We start from the raw sequence: 20,855 nt of genomic DNA on the forward strand, positions 1-20,855 counted from the left end.
AGACTATTTGGTGAGGACCCTCTCCCAATTGAAGCAACAACAAAACTATTTCCCAAATTACAAAACAAACAAACAAAAACTCTTTCAAGGATTAAACAGATAATCTATATAGCCTTTCAGAAAAAGTATTTACTCCAACGTGAGAGTAAGCAACAACTGAGGAACAAAATTTAGGCCACTGCAAGTTCTATCTTCAGCCTCTTCTGAGATATCTCAGTTCCATGGGGCACCTGTACAACTTTGCTTGTTATCTTTCTGTTGAAATCTTCCTGCTCTATGATTATTCTAACAATTATTATTAAGAAGAATTCTAATGATTCTCTAGGCGAGGCCTCAGTTTTTGTATCTTTCACCTCTCTTTTCTAGATATGAATGCCTGTAAATAATCTACTAAGAGCAATAATCTCAGACATGATAAGAATATACTTTAAAATTCAAACTTAAGATGATCAAAAGAATGTAAAGGTGTGGGAGAAAACCTCCAAGAGATATTTAAAGCTGAAGGTCCAGTCTTACTGTGTCCCAACACTGGCTCTTAAACACACATTTTGAATAAATATTACACTGAATAATTTCTCCCCCCCGTTTCAGTGTACACACACATATAGACACACACCATTTCTGGGTTTTTTTTAAAAAGGCAGGAAGGAGCAAGGCCTTTCCAATCATGTGAAAACCAAAAAGGTGCTTCTTTTACCGAAAGTCAATAAAGCGGGTGCTACTCCTTTACGTGGCTGGCCTTCCTGACAGGTCTGCTCAGAGACAAGAACATCTCATAGGGGTCCAACAGACACTGAGTAAAGGAGTCCCTGAAATGCCTTCCTCATGAGGCTTCCTGGACACTGGACTACTCCTTATAGTGTACCTAGTTACAGTGTCAGGGAACATCTATCTACTCTCTAATCATGAAACAGGGCATGCTAAAGTCTGAAGGAAGGGGCTTCCTCTGCTCCATAAAAGCAGGCTTTTCAATAGCACAGACATCTAGTTCTGGTTTTTCCCTACTCTTCAGGATGAGTCTAATCCAGTATCTGGAACTCAGCCCACTTATTTCTGCTAGAGTGGGTAACCTTATTCGCCTCAGATTGAAATCCCTGAAGAATTCCCTGTGATGCACTTGAAAGTGTGCTATTCTTAGAAACAAAACACTTTAGGGGATGAGAAATCATCTCCTCTCTCAAGGCTAAACTGTTTTCCATTTATATGGTTTGGTTTTACAGATACTAGAAACTTGGAATTTTATGGCCTCTCTGGTCTGAGTTGTGGGTTTCGTTTTCCCTACATTTTTGTATTTTAAAAAAGCAACAACTCATCTTGAAGGATGGCCTAATAAACCATGCCTCCGGGATCCATCAACCCGTGGTACCCACACTAGGATGCTGACCTCCCAGAGCTGTAAGCAACAGCACAAAATCCATTTCTATACACCAGTACAAACGATAAAATCAGTACCTCCTTTGCCATTGCCTGTCTCTGTGCTCATCATTCCAAGAAGGTGAAACTAATAAATAGGAAACAGATGAAGGTCATCTGCATCCAAAGAGTTTTAGCCAATCAAAATCAACTGGAAACACTTCAGCTGGAGGCAACTCTCTGGGTTTTCTCACAGCTCCCATAATGCTGTAATGAGCAATTACTTTTAACAAAAGGAGATAATGCAAAGCATACTGGGATTACAACCACTTCTGAGTGGTGAAGAGAGAATAATCAGCACATTCTTATGACTTCTCTCTGTGCAGAGAAAGACATTAGACTTGGGATCACTTTACAGATAAGTTCACTCCTAAAACAAACTACAGGGAAGTTCCTGCAAATCAGAAATTGAATTAGAAACTGTCCTTGCTTACTCACACTTCTGTGAAAATTGTATGAACAAGGATGTTTCTCATGCAATCTTTGTTCTTAGGAAACAACCTAATCTATGTCCTGATATCTCCAAGATAAACTGTTAAATGAAAGAAGGTATAAAACAATGATTAGTATGCTCCCATCTGTGTTGTTTTTAAAAGGTATACATGCTGTATATGCAAGGAAACAGGAAACAGTGATAAGTCTTAACACGTCACTGTACATACACCCTTTTGTAATATTTTCCAAGTTTTACTTTAATATACCATATGTATATCAAAATGTGATAAGTCTTAACACGTCACTGTACATACACCCTTTTGTAATATTTTCCAAGTTTTACTTTAATATACCATATGTATATCAAAATGTATATAATTTAAAGAATATTATAATTAATACATGTGCAACACTACATTAAAAATAGTGCATTATATAAAAGTATTTAGGAGGAGGGCATGAAAAAAAATCAAGGGATTATCTCACAAGGGTAGGATTTTAGATCAAAAAGAAAGGGAAACAGGGACGTCCCTGGTAGCGCAGTGGTTAAGAATCCACCTGCCAATGCAGGGGACATGGGTTCGATCCCTGGTCCGGGAAGACCCCACATGCCGCGGAGAAACTAAGCCCGTGCACCACAACTACTGAGCCTGCACTCTAGAGCCTGCGCGCCACAACTACTGAGCCCATGAGCCGCAACTACTGAAGCCCGCATGCCTAGAGCCCGTGCTCCGCAACAAGAGAAGCCACCGCAATGAGAAGCCCACACATCGCAACGAAGAGTAGCCCCTGCTCACCACAACTAGAGAAAGCCCGCACAGAGAAAAAAGAAGAAAGGGAAACATTCAATTCTCTCTGCACTGTTTGTCCACACATTATTTATTTGTTTTAAAAAACTATTATTTCATTAGGGATGCACAAGAAACTTGATCTCCGGCTACCACAGGAAGGAGAGAGGAAGGAGATTTCATTTTATTCCCTTTAAAATTGTTTTGATTGCATGCCTTGAGTTTGTATTACTTTTGCAAAAACAACAAAAACAAAAACTAATGCAAGGTTATGTATAAAATAAGCTACAAGGATACATTGTACAACACGGGGAATACAGCCAATATTTTATACGTATAAATGGAGTATAACCTTTAAAAATTGTGAGTCACTATATTGTATACCTGTAACTTACATAATATTGTACATCAACTATACTTCAATTAAAAAATTAATTAAAAAATACTAACGTATGCATTTGTTTCCAAGCTTGTGTGCACTAGTTGAACTTATTACTGGGTTGTATAATTTAACCAAATATTATGTAAATAAATGGTAAATATGAGGACAAAAAAAAGAACTGTTTCTCTGAAAACAAAATTAAATGCTTTAAAAAGACTCAGTAAAGCAAAGTCACTAAAAATACAGCAATTGAATTAGGCATATCACTTAAGTGCAAAACACTTGGGAAAACTAGCATCTACTATGGTTCTTTTGCAAGGTCCTTTAAAAGTTCTCGCTCCACTTTAAAAACTGGAAAACTCAGTGAATGAATTATGGGTGAGAGTTATGCAAGAGAAACAATGCACACCCCTGATTAGTGGATCCATAATCAAAGAAAATGCACAGACACTTCATCAAAAGACTGGTGATTATACAGTCATATGGTTTAAATTAAAATGTTTAAGGGATGTATATACCCTTTTAGGATTCCCAAACTTAAGTGACTTTTTCAATTATCAAATTCACTACCCCACTAAATCACATCAGATAAAGAACTTCTGCTCTCTGTATAATTTTAAAACAACCACTAAACATATGCTATTAAAGAACAGCTATCTCTATAGGGAACAAAGAACAAATATTATCCAGTAGTAAATAAAATGATCTATACATATCTTAAAAAAAAGACTTTCCCTAAATAACACCTCTTTTCTATTCAGAAGGCAGGACATGTAGTGGGCAACACCACCTCTGAGTGCTAAAGGCATGTTTAAAATGATCTATACATATCTTAAAAAAAAGACTTTCCCTAAATAACACCTCTTTTCTATTCAGAAGGCAGGACATGTAGTGGGCAACACCACCTCTGAGTGCTAAAGGCATGTTTTTCAAGGGCCAGAGAGATTTCCATCCACATGAGTTCTCTGAATCATAAATAAAAATTACTTCAAGAAAACCAACCGGAATTGTTTCAAGTACTCTATTAACAATAGAGAGCACAATCTACATCCAATAAGAGGCAATCTACTCCATTTTAGCCTCAGCCATGCTCAGCAATGCCCAGGAAGTTTTCGGAAAAAGTTTATTTTAACCATGCTAAGCATGACTTTTAGGTCCTGAGTTCAATTTGATTCTACACACAAACCTTCTCAACTGCCTTCTAACCTCTTAAGATTATTATGTATACAATAACCCATATTCTGGGAAATATAAGAAGGAGCACTGAAGGAAAAAATGTTACCTATCATATTTCTGGTTTTAATCCTCCTTTTCTCACCTTTAAACATCCCCAACTGCATCATAGGTATTAAAATGTCACTGCACATTTTAATATCCTATCTGGTTTGGTTTCTCCTCTGTTCCGGTTTAAACCAGACAGTCTTCACTACTCAACCAAGTCTCTGTTTCAAAGTACAGTTGACCTCTGAACAACAGGTGGGTTAGGGGTGCCTACCACCCACACAGTTGAATACCTGCATATAACTTTACAGGCGGCCCTCTGTATCCACGGTTCCACATCCAAGGATTCAACCAACCATCGATCATGTCCTATAGTACATATTTATTGAAAAAAATCCACATATAAGAGGATCCGTGCAGTTCAAACCCACATTGTTCAAGGGTCAACTGTTTTGCCCAGCTCCAGTCAAGAAACAGTAACTAAAAAAGCAACAAGAATTGTACAAGCCTATACATCACCCAGAGACAGAAATCTGAAACATCATTATTTTAAACAAGTTGCAAAGTAAAACCTCAGGAACCACATTTTAGTCAACAGATGCTTTTGTTCAGTCTGCAGTGTTCAACAAGAACGTTGTTACCAACGTTTAAAAATCAAAAATTTCACGTAAAAAATCTGGGTCCTCATGAAAAACTGGAAGACCTAGTAACATTAGGCCAGCATTTCCACAAGGAATTAATTGGAGCTAACTAGTGGCTGTCCACTTTAGAAGGGGTATATGCTCTTCAATTCAACATAGTCTCCATTACTTCACCTTCAGAATCCAACCATATCATACCACTTCGCTGTTACCTCCCTACTCAGAGACAACATAATCTCTCACTTAGATTGTTAAAATGGCCTCCTTCAGACTCTGCCCATGGACCAAATCTGGGACATTTGACCATCAAAATAATTAATCATAGTAATGGCCTATATAACCTACTGAATAAAATAAAAATCTATGAGTCCATACAATAATAAACAAACAAGGGAGAATGAAATGTTCTTCCTCACAGTAAAATGCAACCATCCTGGTAACTGGTTCAGACTAGAATCATCAATGGATGTTAAAGCTATCAGGCAAAATTTTGAAGAGAAACAGTATATTTACAGGGTTTCTCCCCACAAATTACTTCTTAATTACAAAGGGAAAAATGATAACTTTCCAGTTAAGGAACTCAGCAGACATCGTCTTAACCAAGTGATCAAATTAACATTACCAAAAATGGGACAAATGAACACCATGTGCCTCCTATGATGATAAACAGACATTATGTGCCTCTAGATACAATGCACTGAGAGAACCACAACATCACTTCTGTGATATTGCAGCCAAAAATTTATAACCTGAATCTAGTCATGAGGAAACATCAGACAAACCGAAATTGAGAGACATTCTGCAAAATACCTTGCCTGTACTCTTCAAAAATGTCAGTCATTAAAAATTTTGGAAGCTGATTTAAACTTAGAAAGGAGTATGACAGTTTGCCAAGGCAAAGATAAGATGCACACTCCATGTTATAAGTCATATAATGTGAAGAAAGCAAGCACTTTTCAAACTACTTGATACATTTTTTATAAAGAAATAAAACATTATAATTAAAAAAAAAAAAGTCAGTCATTAAAGACATGAGGAATTTACTACTAAAAGCAATGCATGTTACTGGACTAAATCCTGGACCAGGAATTTTTTTTTTAAATTATCATTCACAAAAAAAAAAAAAATTATCATTCACTTTTATGTGAAATCTAAAAAATAAAACAAACTAGAGATTATTAAAAAAAAGAAAGAGACCCACAGATATAGACAACAAACAAGTGGTTACCAGAGGGGAGAAGGAAGAGGGGGAGGGGCAATATAGGGGGGTAGAGGATTAAGAGGCAAAAACTATTATGTATAAAATACGCTACAAGGGGGACTTCCCTGGTGGCACAGTGGTTGGGAATCTGCCTGCCAGTGCAGGGGACATGGGTTCGGGCCCTGGTCCAGGAGGATCCCACATGCCACGGAGCGGCTTGGCCCATGCGTCACAACTGCTGGGCCTGCGCTCTGGAGCCCATGTGCCGGGAGCCTGTGCTCCGCAGCGAGAGAAGCCACCACAGTGAGAGGCCTGCGTACCACAACGAAGAGTAGCCCCTGCTCGCCGCAACCAGAGAAAGCCCACACGCAACATTGAAGACCCAACACAGCCAAAAATAAATAAATTTAAAATAAATAAATAAGCTACGAGGATTTACTGTACAACACAGGGCAGCCAATATTTTATAACTATAAATGGAATATAACCTTTAAAAATTGTGAATCACTATGTTGTACACCTGAAACATATAATATTGTGTATTTTTAAAATTTTTAAAAATTTATCATAAAAGACATTATTGGACAATGGTAAAACCTGAATACAGTATTGTTATTTAATCAATGTTAGATTTCCTAAATTTATTAATCATACTATGGTTATGTAAAAAAAAGTTCTTGTTCTTATGAAATAAAAGCTGAAGTATTGAGGAGTCAAGGAACATGGAGTCTACAATGACTCTCAATGGTTCAGTTATGTTCACACACATACAGAGATACAGAGGGAATGATAAAACAAATGTGGCTAAATGTTTTTTTTTTTTGCGATATGTGGGCCTCTCACTGTCGTGGCCTCTCCCGTTGCCGGACGCGCAAGCTCAGCGCCCATGGCTCACTGGCCCAGCCGCTCCGCGGCACGTGGGATCCTCCCGGACCGGGGCACGAACCCGTATCCCCTGCATCGGCAGGCGGACTCTGAACCACTGCGCCACCAGGGAGGCCCGTGGCTAAATGTTAATAACTGGTGTATTGTGGGAGAGTGTACAAGAGTTCTTTGAACATTTCTTACAACTCTTCTATAAGCTGGGAATTATTTCAAAACAAAAAGTCAAAACTCTTAAAACCTCCAATGACTAAGCATCTCAGAGTAAAAAAGTCCTTACAATGGCCTACAGGACTCTGTACAATTTGGCCTCCTGTTAAGTCTCTAACACTATCTGCTACTACACTCCTGCTCTCTCACACCATGATATCTACCAGGCTTCCTCAATGTTCTTGAACATACCAATCACATTTTTTTTTTAAAGAAGATGTTGGGGCTAGGAGTTTATTAATTAATTAATTAATTTTTGGCTGTGTTGGGTCTTTGTTTCTGTGCGAGGGCTTTCTCTACTTGTGGTGAGTGGGGGCCACTCTTCATCGCGATGCGCGGGCCTCTCACTGTTGCGGCCTCTCCTGTTGCGGAGCACAGGCTCCAGACGCGCAGGCTCAGTAGTTGTGGCTCAAGGGCCTAGTTGCTCCGCGGCATGTGGGGTCCTCCCAGACCAGGGCTCAAACCCATGTCCCCTGCATTAGCAGGCAGATTCTCAACCACTGCGCCACCAGGGAAGCCCCCAATCACATTTTTGTCTCAGAACCTTTCTACTTCCTGTGCCCTTTGCCTGGAATACTCTTCCTAGACATTAACATGGGTTGCTCACAGAGGCCTAACCTAATCACTCTATTAAAAATTGGAATTTCCCTTCCCCCAGTACTATCTTCCTTCCTGTTTTATTCTTCTCCACAGACCTTATTACCACCTTATATACTACATATATTTTTTATTTATTTATTTAATCACCTCTCAAAAAAAAAAAAAGGTTGGGGGGGAATTCCCTGGCAGTCCAGTGGTTAAGACTCAGTGCTTTCACTGCCAGGGCCCAGGTTCAATCCTTGCTCAGGGAACTAAGATCCCACAAGCCATGAGGCCAAAAAAAAAAAAAATCACCTCTCTTTCCCCACTGAAATATAAGTTCTATTATAGCAGGGATTTTTATCTATTTTGTCCACCCTGAATCTCTAGCCCCTAGAATAACTCCTGGCACACAGCAGATTCTGAATAAACATGTACTGAATGAATGAATTTTATGTTACTTATCTGGCTCCTTTAATAAACATTTGTTTCCTTCTGCTCCATTTTACTGTTTTGTCCAAATCTGCTGCTCACCATCACTTAACCTCTCATTTATAAAAACAATTCAGTTATAACAAACAAACAACAGAAAAAAGCAACACATCCTCATTTTCTCAAATATATTTTTTCAAATATAGGAAGGATCATCGTTACTGTCAGGCTGAGGAAGGGGCAGAAATAACTCTGCAGAGTGATAGAACAAAACTGATGGAAAGTCAATTTCCCATGACCATCAACTCCTGCCTCCTCTTTTCAGCATCAATCAGACATCAGGAGGCAGGGTTCCCCTCCCAGACTGGAGTGCCCAGCAAAAGGCCACGATGATAGCCAATTAGAAATGGTAGACCTCTCATGTTCCATTAATTTGCCATCCAGCACCTACCTGCCAAAGATCTGAGTTTTGCTCAAACTGTAACAGCCCTTGTCCTTTACAGTCAGCCCTACTGTATCTGATATGGAAAGAAGAGAGGCCCTATGAAGGGAGAGAGCTCTAGTAAGCACTGACTTACGCTGTGAGTAGAGCAGGATTTGAAACTCCAGAAGGGCACAAGTAAAAAGTTGAAATACATTCTCCACCCCAAGCAGTTCAAAGACCTCTTTGACAGGAAAGTCGAATAAGGGAAGCTCATTGGTACTTGGTCTCTGGCAGACAATTGGCCCATAGACCCCAGAAAACTTCAAGGACCGGCCAGGAGGTGGGAGTGGCACCTCATAGAGTACATTGTATATGTAGCTCTCTAGGGGCAGTGGAGGGGGCTGAGGTGAAGTGACTGCCTGGTGAAGCTGCTCCAGCACACTCCGACATGCTTTCATGAAGGACATGGGCGTGATGAGGCAAATGCACTTAGAGACGTAGAGCGTATCCCGGCTAATGTCGTAGGAGTTGAAGCGTTGCAGCTTGGTCCCAGGAGTGCCTTCACCATCCTCCATGTCACTGTGGTCTCGGCCATCAGCAAGGGGAGCATGGAGGACATCATACTCAGCATTATGCATGTGGTAGAGGGTTTGCATTGCACTGCAGATCTGCTTGCTAGCCACCTCCTCATAAAATGTGAGGGAAAACCCAAATGTCCGAGAGCCATCCTCCCTTGTGATAATAAAGGCATGGAACTGAGGCTCCCTGGGATCAGCCTGGGTCTTGAATGCCAGCCCTTTGGGCATGCATAGCTGCAAAAGACACAAGGAAACAACTGGTGAGAACACTCACTGCTGATCCTCTTCTCAGAACACCATCACTACTTATTTACTTAAAGAGCACCTACTGTGCTGGGTGCCTGGGATATAAGACCAACACAGCAAAATATCTGCCCTAAAGACCTCCCATTCTAAGACACACAAGTAACTAAAATTATAATGCATTTATCAAGGCTATACAGAAATATACACAAAGTGCTAGAGGAACAAAGAACAAACAACTCAGTCTCAGCCTTCATCAGAAAAGGCTTCAGAGATGAGCTTATGCCAGGATTCATCAGGTAGATAATAGAAAGAAGGGTATTTCAGGGGCATGAAGAAAATGCACAAAGGAGGTAAAAGAAAGCTTGGAGAATTGAGGTACGTGGTTAAGCATGACAGCATGTATTAGGAGATGATGCTACAAATATATCTAAAAACCAGACAGATGCAACTTCATACCTAAAAATAAACAAAGTTTTAGATTCTATCAACTCACAAGATTCTGTCATCAATAAAATCTTCTCTTTTCATAGGAAAAAAAAAGGGTACTCATTTCATGTAATGCAAGGAGATGACATAATTAGGATAAAGATGCACTTTTTTCACTTTAACTCAGATGGGTTATATAAAGAAACTTGGGTAGCTAATCTAACTGCCCTGAATCAATCAGTTTCCATTTTCCACTTTTCCACAAACCTGGCTATAGGAAGGAACTAAGAGGAGCCTGGGTTAACAAGTACAAGGAGCTACATTATGGTATATCCATTACCCTTGAACTTGACTTCTCAAAGCCTAAGTGTTTCTAGAATATAGTATGTTAAAAGGAAATAAGCACTGGACTAGGAGTCAAAAAACTTGAGGCTCTCTATGATTCAGTTTCCTCCCCTGTGAAATGAAGATAATACAGTTTACTCTGCAATGAAGATAATACAGTTTACTCTGCGTACTTCACAGGGTTATTGCATGCATCAAACAAGATCATCCTCAAAAAGCTATTAAAAAGTAACAGAGGGAGTACAAAGATATGGTTAAGAGCAGAGTTCTGGAAACAGACTATGGTATTTAAGCTTGCTCAACTGCTTGTTAGCCATATGACCTTGAACACATTACTTAACCTCTCTGGATCTTAGTTTCCTCACCCATAAAATATCTGTCTGTGTCTGTGTGTGTTTACTTAATATTATCTACATAAGGGGTATTGTGAGGATTAAATGAGTTAATTCATGTATAATACTTATCACAGTGCCTAGCACAAGGTGAATACTCAACAAACGTTAGCTTATTCATGGTAGTATTCGTCTACAAATTTAAAATGCTGCCCTATCAAAATTATAATAAAACAAAAACACCCATTTCTGTCATATTACTCAGATATATACAATACAGATGAAAACTGCTTTAAACCTCACTTATTGTGTAAAATCAATGCTATAAGCAACCAATAGCTCAATCTCACAAAAAAGTTCACTGACCCAATACTATGTATTTGTCTGACTCAACAGAAGCACCTTGTGACTTTTGGTATATCTGATATATTCCAAATATTTGATATAGTGATCAAAATGCAGAATCACAAACAATATGCATATAAGAAGTTACTGATATTTGGTGGAACCACTGCTACCATAGTCTGAACTCACAATCATACTGTGAATTACTCTGTAAATTATCTCACACTTGTAGCTAACAAATACTAACCATTCCCACTGCATCTTGGTCAAAGGGATTCCAGTCCACGTTCTCAGGATATCGTGCAAGGACCTTAGACTTGAATGTTCGTCTCAATGGTGTCTGCTCAAAATTTTCTCCTGCAAGAAAAAGAATGAAGCAAGTCATCTCCACAAAGTCCCCTGAAACCACAGGTTATGAATATCTGAGCTTGGTAGTCCAGCAAGGTACAGAAATGAAGGCAAAAGGGTTAGTATGCCAACCATCTAAGAACAGGAAAGGTATTATAGTTATTAGATCAGTAAGAAGCTGGAAAAGTTTAGCACGGTTAATACTGGACACTGTTAGCTACCTTGGCTTTTCTTTAAAATGAAATCATTACTACAATCTTCTTGGGAGGAGAGGGGAGAAAGCACAAGGAAAGATGAAGGATTATATCCATCATTTTTTTTTCCCTAAAAGCTACATTTCATTTGCTTAAAGTCAACTAATAACATCATAGAAGCATAAATTATTTTAAATTCAAAATAAAGTATGCATTTCTATGATCTCTGAAAAAATACAAAGGGGATTAAAAAATTCAAGAACATTAAGAAAGCAGATTTCAGGATAAATCCAATGAGCTATTCTGTCAATTGAGAATCATTTGAAATTTCTGAAATTCTCCTTTGTTTCCCCCTTCCCCCTCCTAAAAACATTAGAGCATACTGAAATAAGAACACTGAAGAGAAAAGAGGAAGAATCAAAGAACCCACCACCTAGAGGGATACAAATATGAAAAAATCTATTGGTCGAAAAAGGCATAAGAAAGTTAGGTCAAAGGGTACAAAATGCCACTGGACTTATATAAGAGCCACCAGAGTGCTTTGGGTGTTCTCAATTTTGTTTTGTTTTTACCTTCAGTTGTACTTGAAATGAAAGGGCTGGCACCATCCCTGGCTTTAGAAGCCTGTATGTACTGGCATAATGCTATATGATAAATGAAATAACATAGTATTACAATAAAGCAATGTTATTCAAACTTTTTTGACCATGACCCCAGTATGAAACAAAGTTTATATCATGAAGCAATAAACACACACATGATATATATTAATGTATATAAATTTACTTAAAACAAAAATTTCACCAAAAAAATACCTTTACTATATGGAATGTGTTCTCATAATTTCTACTCTATATCATTAAAACCAAAAAGGCTAACTGCAGACCTACTAATGGTCGCAATTCACAGTTTGAAAAACACTACAAAATAGTATAATGGGATGAAGAGCTCAACAGGTATTAAATTACTATAAAGCCACTAGTGCTTTTTCTAAAAGTATACCACCCAAATATTGCTTTTCCCAAGGGATTAGGGAGAAGGGAACAAATTAAATGCACCTAAATATTTTGAACAAATACATTTAGTAGGAATCATGGAAAAATATGTGGGAAACATGATCAAGGACAAATCAATTGAATTCTATATTTACTGAGTAATCATGTTATACAAGGGCCTTAAGTACTGTGGAGGATAGAGATGAACCAGATGAAACACACACCCTCAAGGACCTTTCTGTTAAACGTATAGGAAAAAGAACATACACAAATAACAATTTCCCAGGAAGGTTATTATCTGGGAGGCTCAAGCTTATGTGGTCTATCCATTCAGAGCACACTTGCACAGGATCCTGTTCACAGGCTCTAGTTGATAGAATAAATTCTGTTTCAGGGCTTCCCTGGTGGCGCAGTGGTTGACAGTCTGCCTGCCAATGCAGGGGACATGGGTTCGTGCCCCAGTCCGGGAAGATCCCACATGCTGTGGAGCGGCTGGGCCCGTGAGCCATGGCCGCTGAGCCTGCGCGTCCGGAGCCTGTGTTCCCCAATGCGAAAGGCCACAACAGTGAGAGGGCCGCATACCGGGAAAAAAAAAAAAATATCTGTTCCAACTGAAGTTTTTATAAGTTGGCTTAGAACCCAAAGGGGCTGGTGATTATTAAGGAAGATGCACTCCTCACCAACACAAGACTGGGATGAACCTAAAGTCAGATAGTCCTTCACTCTAAGTCATCCCAAAGGCACCTTGAAAGTTTAAAACAGAGTTTATATTATATTACTTCTAAGGCACCTGTTCCAGAAATTAATAATGATTCCAGTCAGAGAGTTATTGCTTTTAACAGTTAAAACCTTCACTTCCATTTTATCTCAGGTTTTGTCCACCATCATCATCAGAAGCCCACTTATTCATAATTTTCAACTTCTGACAAGACCCAACCTTCTTTCTGTTAGTAAAGCAAGTTCCACAACTCAAGTCCTCTAATTTCTAATCCCTTCTTCCAAATTGACTTTTCTGAAACTCTTTTCTAGCAAATTTCATCTCTCAAAATACATTTTATAATCTTCACTAAATAAAACTGGCAAAATCAGCCGGCAGCTGGTAATACCAGTAGCAACAAAGCCCTACAGCTATGTTGAGCTAGTCTCAGAGTTTTCACTAACACCTGCAAAGAGTGCAAAGAGCCCACCCATGGCAAGCCTGCACTCACTGTAGAAAGTAATTAAACAACAAGCAGCTGACATAAGATCTTGTCTACAGTCTGACATTCTCAGAATGTATTTTTAAACTGCATTCAGTTCTGAGACAAGAACTATTTCTTCCTCCTAAGCTTCTTTATTTTTAATTGTCAGTTTGCTCATTTCTTCCTTAGTAGGCTAGAAAATCCCCTCAGTAAAAACCACGAAATATTTGAACATATACGGGAATCAGGGCAGTTAGCAATGTCCTATATGGAAGCCTTTAGAGAAAGATGTTTTCCTAAGATGGCTACAAGGTGCCCCCTAAGACATGAAGAGCATTCAAAGGATGGAACAGGGGACTATTTAGGGGGAGAATTTTAAACAACCAGTGAGATGTAGAATGGAGCCAGAAGTGAACATGATGAGCTGACCTGGAGTGTAGACAAAGAGGTGGGGGAAGCTATGAATCACAGGGAAAACTGGCCTTCAGATCCTCTGTCCCCACCACTACCTCTCCACCTCCTGCTCCTTCTTTAAACAAGCTGAGTAAAGAAGTCTTGTTAAAGAGTCAGGTTCTGAGTAGAGGCACAGCAGAGAGTGCCAATCTCAGACAAAAGTCCTTCTGTGTATTAGACTGGACCAGTAGCAGGAACATAGTCTTTTCACTGCAAGGGGAAAGAAAATGTATGAAGAAGAGGTATGAAGGCCCTGAGAACAATCGTGTTCATTATAATCACCCTATGAAGTGTCAGAAAGTAATAGAGGAAGGAGATCACAAACCTAAGATCTTTTTGTTAAAACAATTCAATCTCTCATCATTTACCGAGGGCTGAGTTTTTTGAGAATAAGCAATGGAGACTTATTGCCTCAGGAACATCTACATAGCCCCACCTCCTGAAACCTACACATGTGTCACAGGTCCCATAAATCCTCAGTTATTTAGACCTTTGGAAATTCAGACAATATCAAGAATATGACATCACAACAACTACTGTCCTATTGTCCTAGAAACAACAACAAATTATTTGCCCAACACAAATGTCAGCACGTCTGAATATCAAAACTAAGGCCCATTTCTAACGGCAACTTAAAAATTAGTCAACTAGGTATCAGTCTGTCTTTGTGAATCTGCTCCCTGGAAAGTACAGTTCAGATAAAATCACGACAGATTTTTTTTAAAGCCTGCATGCCTTATAAGGACTTCTAATAGGTTCTTAGAAGTCCTATTAGACTTCTGTTCTGGCCAGGCCAGAAACAAACTGATATTTGTATTGCTATTAGCCTCTTGGTACTAGCTTGATTTGAATAACCCTGAATGAGGGATGCTTATGCTGAGAAGCTTCAAAGGAACCCCTAAACTCTCTGAAATAATTTACAAATTTTTGTATGAAGACATTTGCATTTTTCTGGGGAGAGAACACAATTTCTATCAGATCTCAAAGGATTTCATGACTTGAAAAAGTTAAAAACCACAGCTCCAAATATTTATCCTAATTTGGGCAGAAAATATTTTGACCACTTAAAGGTTAACCTAAATGGGCAGGTTTTCATAGATTCTAAAATAAAATACACATACTACTAAATAACTGCTTTCTAGGTTGATGATGACCCAAATTAAAACCATTATTTTCTCCTTTCTTATCATGAGACACCTATGTTGATTGTTTCATACATGCATGTCAACAAGTTAAAAAAGAAAAAAAAAATATCCTCAAAACTTCTGTCTGAAGTCCTCTGTAAGGTCATCAGAAAATGTTCACCAAGATCTCCAAGTTGTACATTTATGTTAAATTTATTACATCTGTGTTTTTAAATGGTAGAGCAGATATGAAAAGGTAGGTACCCAAAGAGCTACCTAAGAAAGACCCAATATGGTTAAATCTCAACCTGGTTTATGTTGAACCACACAAAGCTTCTCCAGATCACAGTGTTAGCTTAGATTCAAGCACAATAAAAGTAACCATCATTTCCTGGGAAACTGTTTATGGGACACATCTGTTATATCTACATCTTGGATTAGATATACCAAATAAAATGAATATTTCAATTTCTAAACCTATCAGTAATCAGAGTTTGGATAAACTAAAGGAGTTTTACATAAAATTTGAAGTTAAAAAAAAACAGACTTCCCTGGTGGTGCAGTACTCCACGCTCCCAATGCAGGGGGCCTGGGTTTGATCCCTGGTCAGGGAACTAGATCCCACATGCATGCCGCAACTAAGAGTTCGCATGCCGCAACTAAGGAGCCCGCCAGCCACAACTAAGGAGCACACATGCCGCAACTAAGGGCCGGCACAACCAAATAAATAAATTAAATAAATATTAAAGAAAAAAAGAGCTAAGGACATTTTTATATCTGGTCCCTTGGAGGAGATAGGGAGGATAATATAAATATCTGTGAAACTGAAACAAAACACAAAAAAAAACAAAAAAAACTGACTTTGTCAACAGAATAATTTATATCTAGTTTGATGGAAGTTCTGCTTCCAGCGAGACCAACTCTCTTGCAGATAACTATGAACTCCGGACAACATATAAAAAACAACTACCTGAAGGTACTAGAAATGAAAAGCAGGCAGATTATGAAGGCAGATGGAGGGTCAACTCTTGGAAAAAGGTAACAACACTGGATAAATGTCCTCTTTTCACGGCTTTTGGCTAGGCAGGTCCCAGTCTATGCCATGAGAGGTGGCTAAAATTCGGATAAAAATCCATAGTTATACTAGCTTAAGGAACCGGAGGACAGAATTTAAAGGCAACCACAACAGCTGGGAAGCAAGGGAAGGAAATTCCAGAGAGAGCCAGAGAGGGGGTGCCCCTAACTCTGTGTATAAACGCTGCTCAAATCTCTGGCTGATCCCCGAACCATGCGTGCATGGAACAGATCCCAAGCAGCTAGGTTAGGGCTAACAGAACTGAACTGAGATTTAAGTGGCCGCTCACTGCTGGGAAACAGAACAAACAAAATTCAATGTTTTTGGATAAAGGTGACAGAATCCAGAGTCTCTACAACATATCGTACATAATGTCAAGGACACAATCTAAAATTGTTCAGCATATAAAAAAACAGAAAAACATGACCCATTCTCAAGAGAAGAGTCAATCAAAAGTAAACGACTTTGCATTGATCCAAATATTGGGATTAGCAGACAAGGATTTAAAACAGCAATGTTCATAATGAATGAAAAGACAGAACAACAAAATAGACACTATAATTAAGTGGATGGGCTTAACAGCAGATTGGAGATGCAGAAGAGTTAATGAACTTAAAAACTGGTCAACCAAAAAATAAGCAATCTGAAGAACAGAGAGAAAAAAGATTAGTGAGAGAAAGGGGGTCGGGGGTGGGGGGGACCCAAAGATATGTGGGGCAGCAAGTCTAACATACATATAATTGGAGCCCCAAAGGAAAGGAGAGCAAATGAGGTAAAAAAGGATATTTGAAGAAATAATGATCAAAATTTTCCCAAATTTGGTAAAAGATATAAATTTACAGAGTCAAGAAGCTCAGCTGAATCCCAAGCAGGATAAATACCAAGAAAATCACATGCAGTCAAATTTTTGAAAAAAAAGAGATAAAAAATTTTAAGGAGAAAATCTTGAATGGAGCCAGAGGGAAAAAAAATACATTACATTAAAGAAGAAAAAATTATTGAAATTACTACTGCCTTTTTAACAGAAACAATGGAGATTAGAAGACACGGAACAACACCTTACAAGCACTACAAGAAAAAGAAAAAAAAAAAGGCCTTGTCAACCTAGAATTCTATAAACAAACAAAAATCCTTCAAAAATGAAGGCAAAATTAAAACAACTGCAAGTAAAGCAAAACGAAAAGAATTCATTGCTGCAGACCTGCACTACAAGAGTAAGAAGAGCCCATTCCAATAGGTTACATGCTATATGATTCCACTTATATAACATTCTTGAAATGACAAAATTATAGAAACAAACAGGTTAGTGGTTGCCAAAGGTCAGGGATGGGGGGAGGGTGGCTATAAAAAGGCAACCCTAAGAATTCTTGTGGTGATGGAACTATTCTGTATCTTGACTATATCAATGTCAATATCCTGGTTGTGACAGTATACTATAGTTTTTTAAGATGTTACCATTGGGTAAAGGGTACAGGGTAATCTCCCTGCATTATTTCTTACAACAGCTTATGAATCTACAATTATGTCAAATAAAAAGTTTAATGTATTTAAAAAGTATATTTTTAATTTGTAAAAAGTGTTTTAATGTTTTTAATAACCTGCCAAAGTTTTAAAGCAGAGGCTGCAGGCAACACAATTGAAGCATTCAAAGCTATACCTTGGACAGAGCTCTTTGAAGGCAGCTTAACTATCCCTCTCTCCAGGCCCAAGACAGAAGTGTCACATAAACTGCCTCACCTCACCACATCAACACCAATCCTACAAGGTCTAGTTCACATTATCTACAGCAAGAATGATGAAATTTTTTCCTCTGGGAATGGATATAACCAGGTTATTATGCTATCCTTTGCATAATGGCATCCTGGGATGTCCTACAATTGATCCCGTTAGTGTCACTGGCCATCAATTCAGTGCTACTCATGCTATAATCAATTTCCTTCCTGCATTAAAAGACATCACTGTATTTTTCCTGTTACAAACGTTTCCGAAACTGACTGCACGTCAGAATAGTATTACTACCAACTCATACTTGGGTTTTCAGTTCACGTTGAAAACCAGCTGGTTTTATCTTCAATTCATTTGTTGCCCCAGCATTTCAATTCTGCTTGTCTTCTAGATAATTTCTGAACCCCTGTACAAATCAGAGATCATCTTCTGTCATCTTTGAATAACAGGGCACAATGTAGTAAGAGAAGGGAATGCAAATTTCTAACTAAATTAACCTTGTTATGACTTTTAGATGACTACTTCATTAATATCAGCACTTTTTAAATAGAGACAGCTTTAAAACACACAGTAAGACTAGCAAGCAGAGTTCTGGTAGCTAAAGAAAGCCATCTTACACTGCCCTCATCACTGTCTTCTTCCCCTCTTGTACACATACAATTGAGGTAAATTCACAGCCGTTGCAGCATAAAGTGAAGAAGGTAACTGCTCCTTGAAGAGACAGCCTATACCTTGGCCCACATCACCAAGATGACTGTGGTGCTCAGGAGTCAGACATTTACAAACAAATATCCAGAATGTAGATAGTGAGCTGCCCCCACCTTGGACAAGCCACTATCTAACCCAGGAAAGCTATTTACCAGGCTTTTCAATGAAAGAGCAATAGAAACAATCTGTTACTCCTATGTGTTCCCCTGAGGAAGATTTGTTCACTTTCTTTCTCAACATATTTTCTTTGTCAGATAACTTTAGATTTGTGTATACAGCCACTACTTTTATTGATGCTTTGCCTCCTGCTTGATATTATCCAGGCACCACACCTAGTCCAACTCATGAACCTAGTATTCCTAAAATGGCTGAACTTCTCATGTACCCGATTTTAACAAGAGACTGAGATTTGAGAACCTATCCAGAGATGACTGCTCCAAACCAGAGCTAAGACAGAACTTTGGTAGCAAGACATCAAGTGTAGACACTGCCTCCCTTTCAGCCCAGCTGAATACCCTGCAGGGCACACATTTGTTGAGCTAACATCTTGAACTAAGATATGGAATTTGCTGTGTTTAGTGGGGAAAGCAAAAAGCTCTCAAATTCATGGTCTATCAGACCAGTTTAACGAACCCAGTCCTGTGAGATGGAAATACACATACTGTTCTAAATAGAGTGAGGGCTCCCAGAGGCTTTACGTGTATACACTGGCACTTTTCTCTATAAGCTGGGCCCTCCGGAAAACTGGGCTTAGGCAAACCCACTGGACTGGAATCTCTAAGTAAGAAATAGCAGAGGACAAATATGAGCGATGGTCCCCATGCTCTCCTCAATACCAAATTTTAAAATAAGCAGCCTAAATTAAGTGTAAACAACTAGCCTGGAAGGGAGGAGAGAGGGTCAAGGTCCCACCTTGGCTATTAATTGTATGATCCTAAACAACTTACTGAGTTTTGTGGGTCTCACTTTCCTCAACTGAAAGATTAAGAAGCAGAGAACTAGTTGGTGATCCATAAAGGTTTTTCCAGCTCCATCATTCCATGACTTAATGACTGCTGGGCCTACAGTCTGACCAAGTGTGGAAATTCTACCTTTCAAATTGTGAGCTCTAGGCATGCGTTAGTTCTCCCTCTACTGCCTGTCTCTTCCCAAAACCCCACTAAAACAGTAGTAGAGGTGGGGAAGCATAAACCTATAGAATGAAAGTGAAGATAATAGCAACAAAATTTTAGAAGCTGGGAAGCAGATGGATGAATCATTACTGACGGTAGACTTGAGAAAACTGAGATACAACATAACCTCCAAAAAGCTCAGGAACTTGTAGCATCAGGTACTTATGAAGTAGGGATTACGATGGGGCTAAAAACAGAAGAATTGATTGAAAGTCTATTTAAGAACCAGCTGGCATCAGCTCATGAATAAACAAAATGTTGTGTAACTACACAATGGAACATTATTCAGCCATAAAAAGAAATGAAGTACTGTTACATCCCACAACACAAATGAACCTTGAAAACATTATGCTAAGTTAAAGAAGCCAGACACAAAAGGCCACATGCTGTATAATTTCATGTATATGAAATGCCCAGAATAGGCATATTTACAGAAACAAAAAGTGGTTGCCAGGGGACAAATTGCTAATAGGTATGCAGTTTCCTTTTGGGATGATGGAAATGTTCTGGAACTAGATAGTGTGATGGCTGCACAACACAGTGAATACACTAAAAACCACTGAAGTATACACTTCAAAAAGCCACATTTATGTTACATGAATTATATCTCAATTTTGAACCAGCTGGACCACCCAGCCCACCCATCCCACCCCACCCCACCCCACCCCATACATTTTTCACTCCATCTGGCCTCCTCCATTCAAGAAGAAAACAAAGTTTATTCTTTACAATGGATAAATAAAAGAATGAGTGGGGAGGGCAAATGGGTGATGGTGGTCAAAAGCTACAAACTTCCAGTTATAAGATAAATAAGTCTTGGGGCTGTAATGTACAGCATGGTGACTATAGTTAACAATACTGTATTGTATATCTAAAAGGTGCTAAGAGAGTAAATCTTAAAAGTTCTCATCACAAGAAAAAAAAAACTTGTAGCTATGGTGATAGATATTAACTAGACATTATGTAATCATTTCACAATATATACATATATCATTGTTGT

General features: G+C 38.7%; 1 protein-coding gene across 3 annotated transcripts in view; it reads right to left on the minus strand.

The window, feature by feature from the left end:
* Nucleotides 1-20,855, minus strand: part of DENND5A (DENN domain containing 5A) — a 111,068-nt gene that overhangs the window by 58,902 nt on the left and 31,311 nt on the right. For 2 of the 3 annotated variants that reach the window (XM_007459860.1, XM_007459859.1), the window contains exons 2-4: nt 11,995-12,066; nt 11,128-11,237; nt 8,763-9,420 (exon numbers count right to left, since the gene is read on the minus strand). In XM_007459860.1, coding sequence (XP_007459922.1) covers nt 8,763-9,420; nt 11,128-11,237; nt 11,995-12,066 — 840 coding nt within the window. The remainder of the gene's footprint in view (nt 1-8,762; nt 9,421-11,127; nt 11,238-11,994; nt 12,067-20,855) is intronic. The other variant, XM_007459861.1, reaches the window with a different exon arrangement.

Source organism: Lipotes vexillifer, unplaced genomic scaffold (assembly GCF_000442215.2).
Source record: "Lipotes vexillifer unplaced genomic scaffold, Lipotes_vexillifer_v1.1 scaffold61, whole genome shotgun sequence".
Lineage (NCBI taxonomy): Eukaryota > Metazoa > Chordata > Mammalia > Artiodactyla > Lipotidae > Lipotes > Lipotes vexillifer.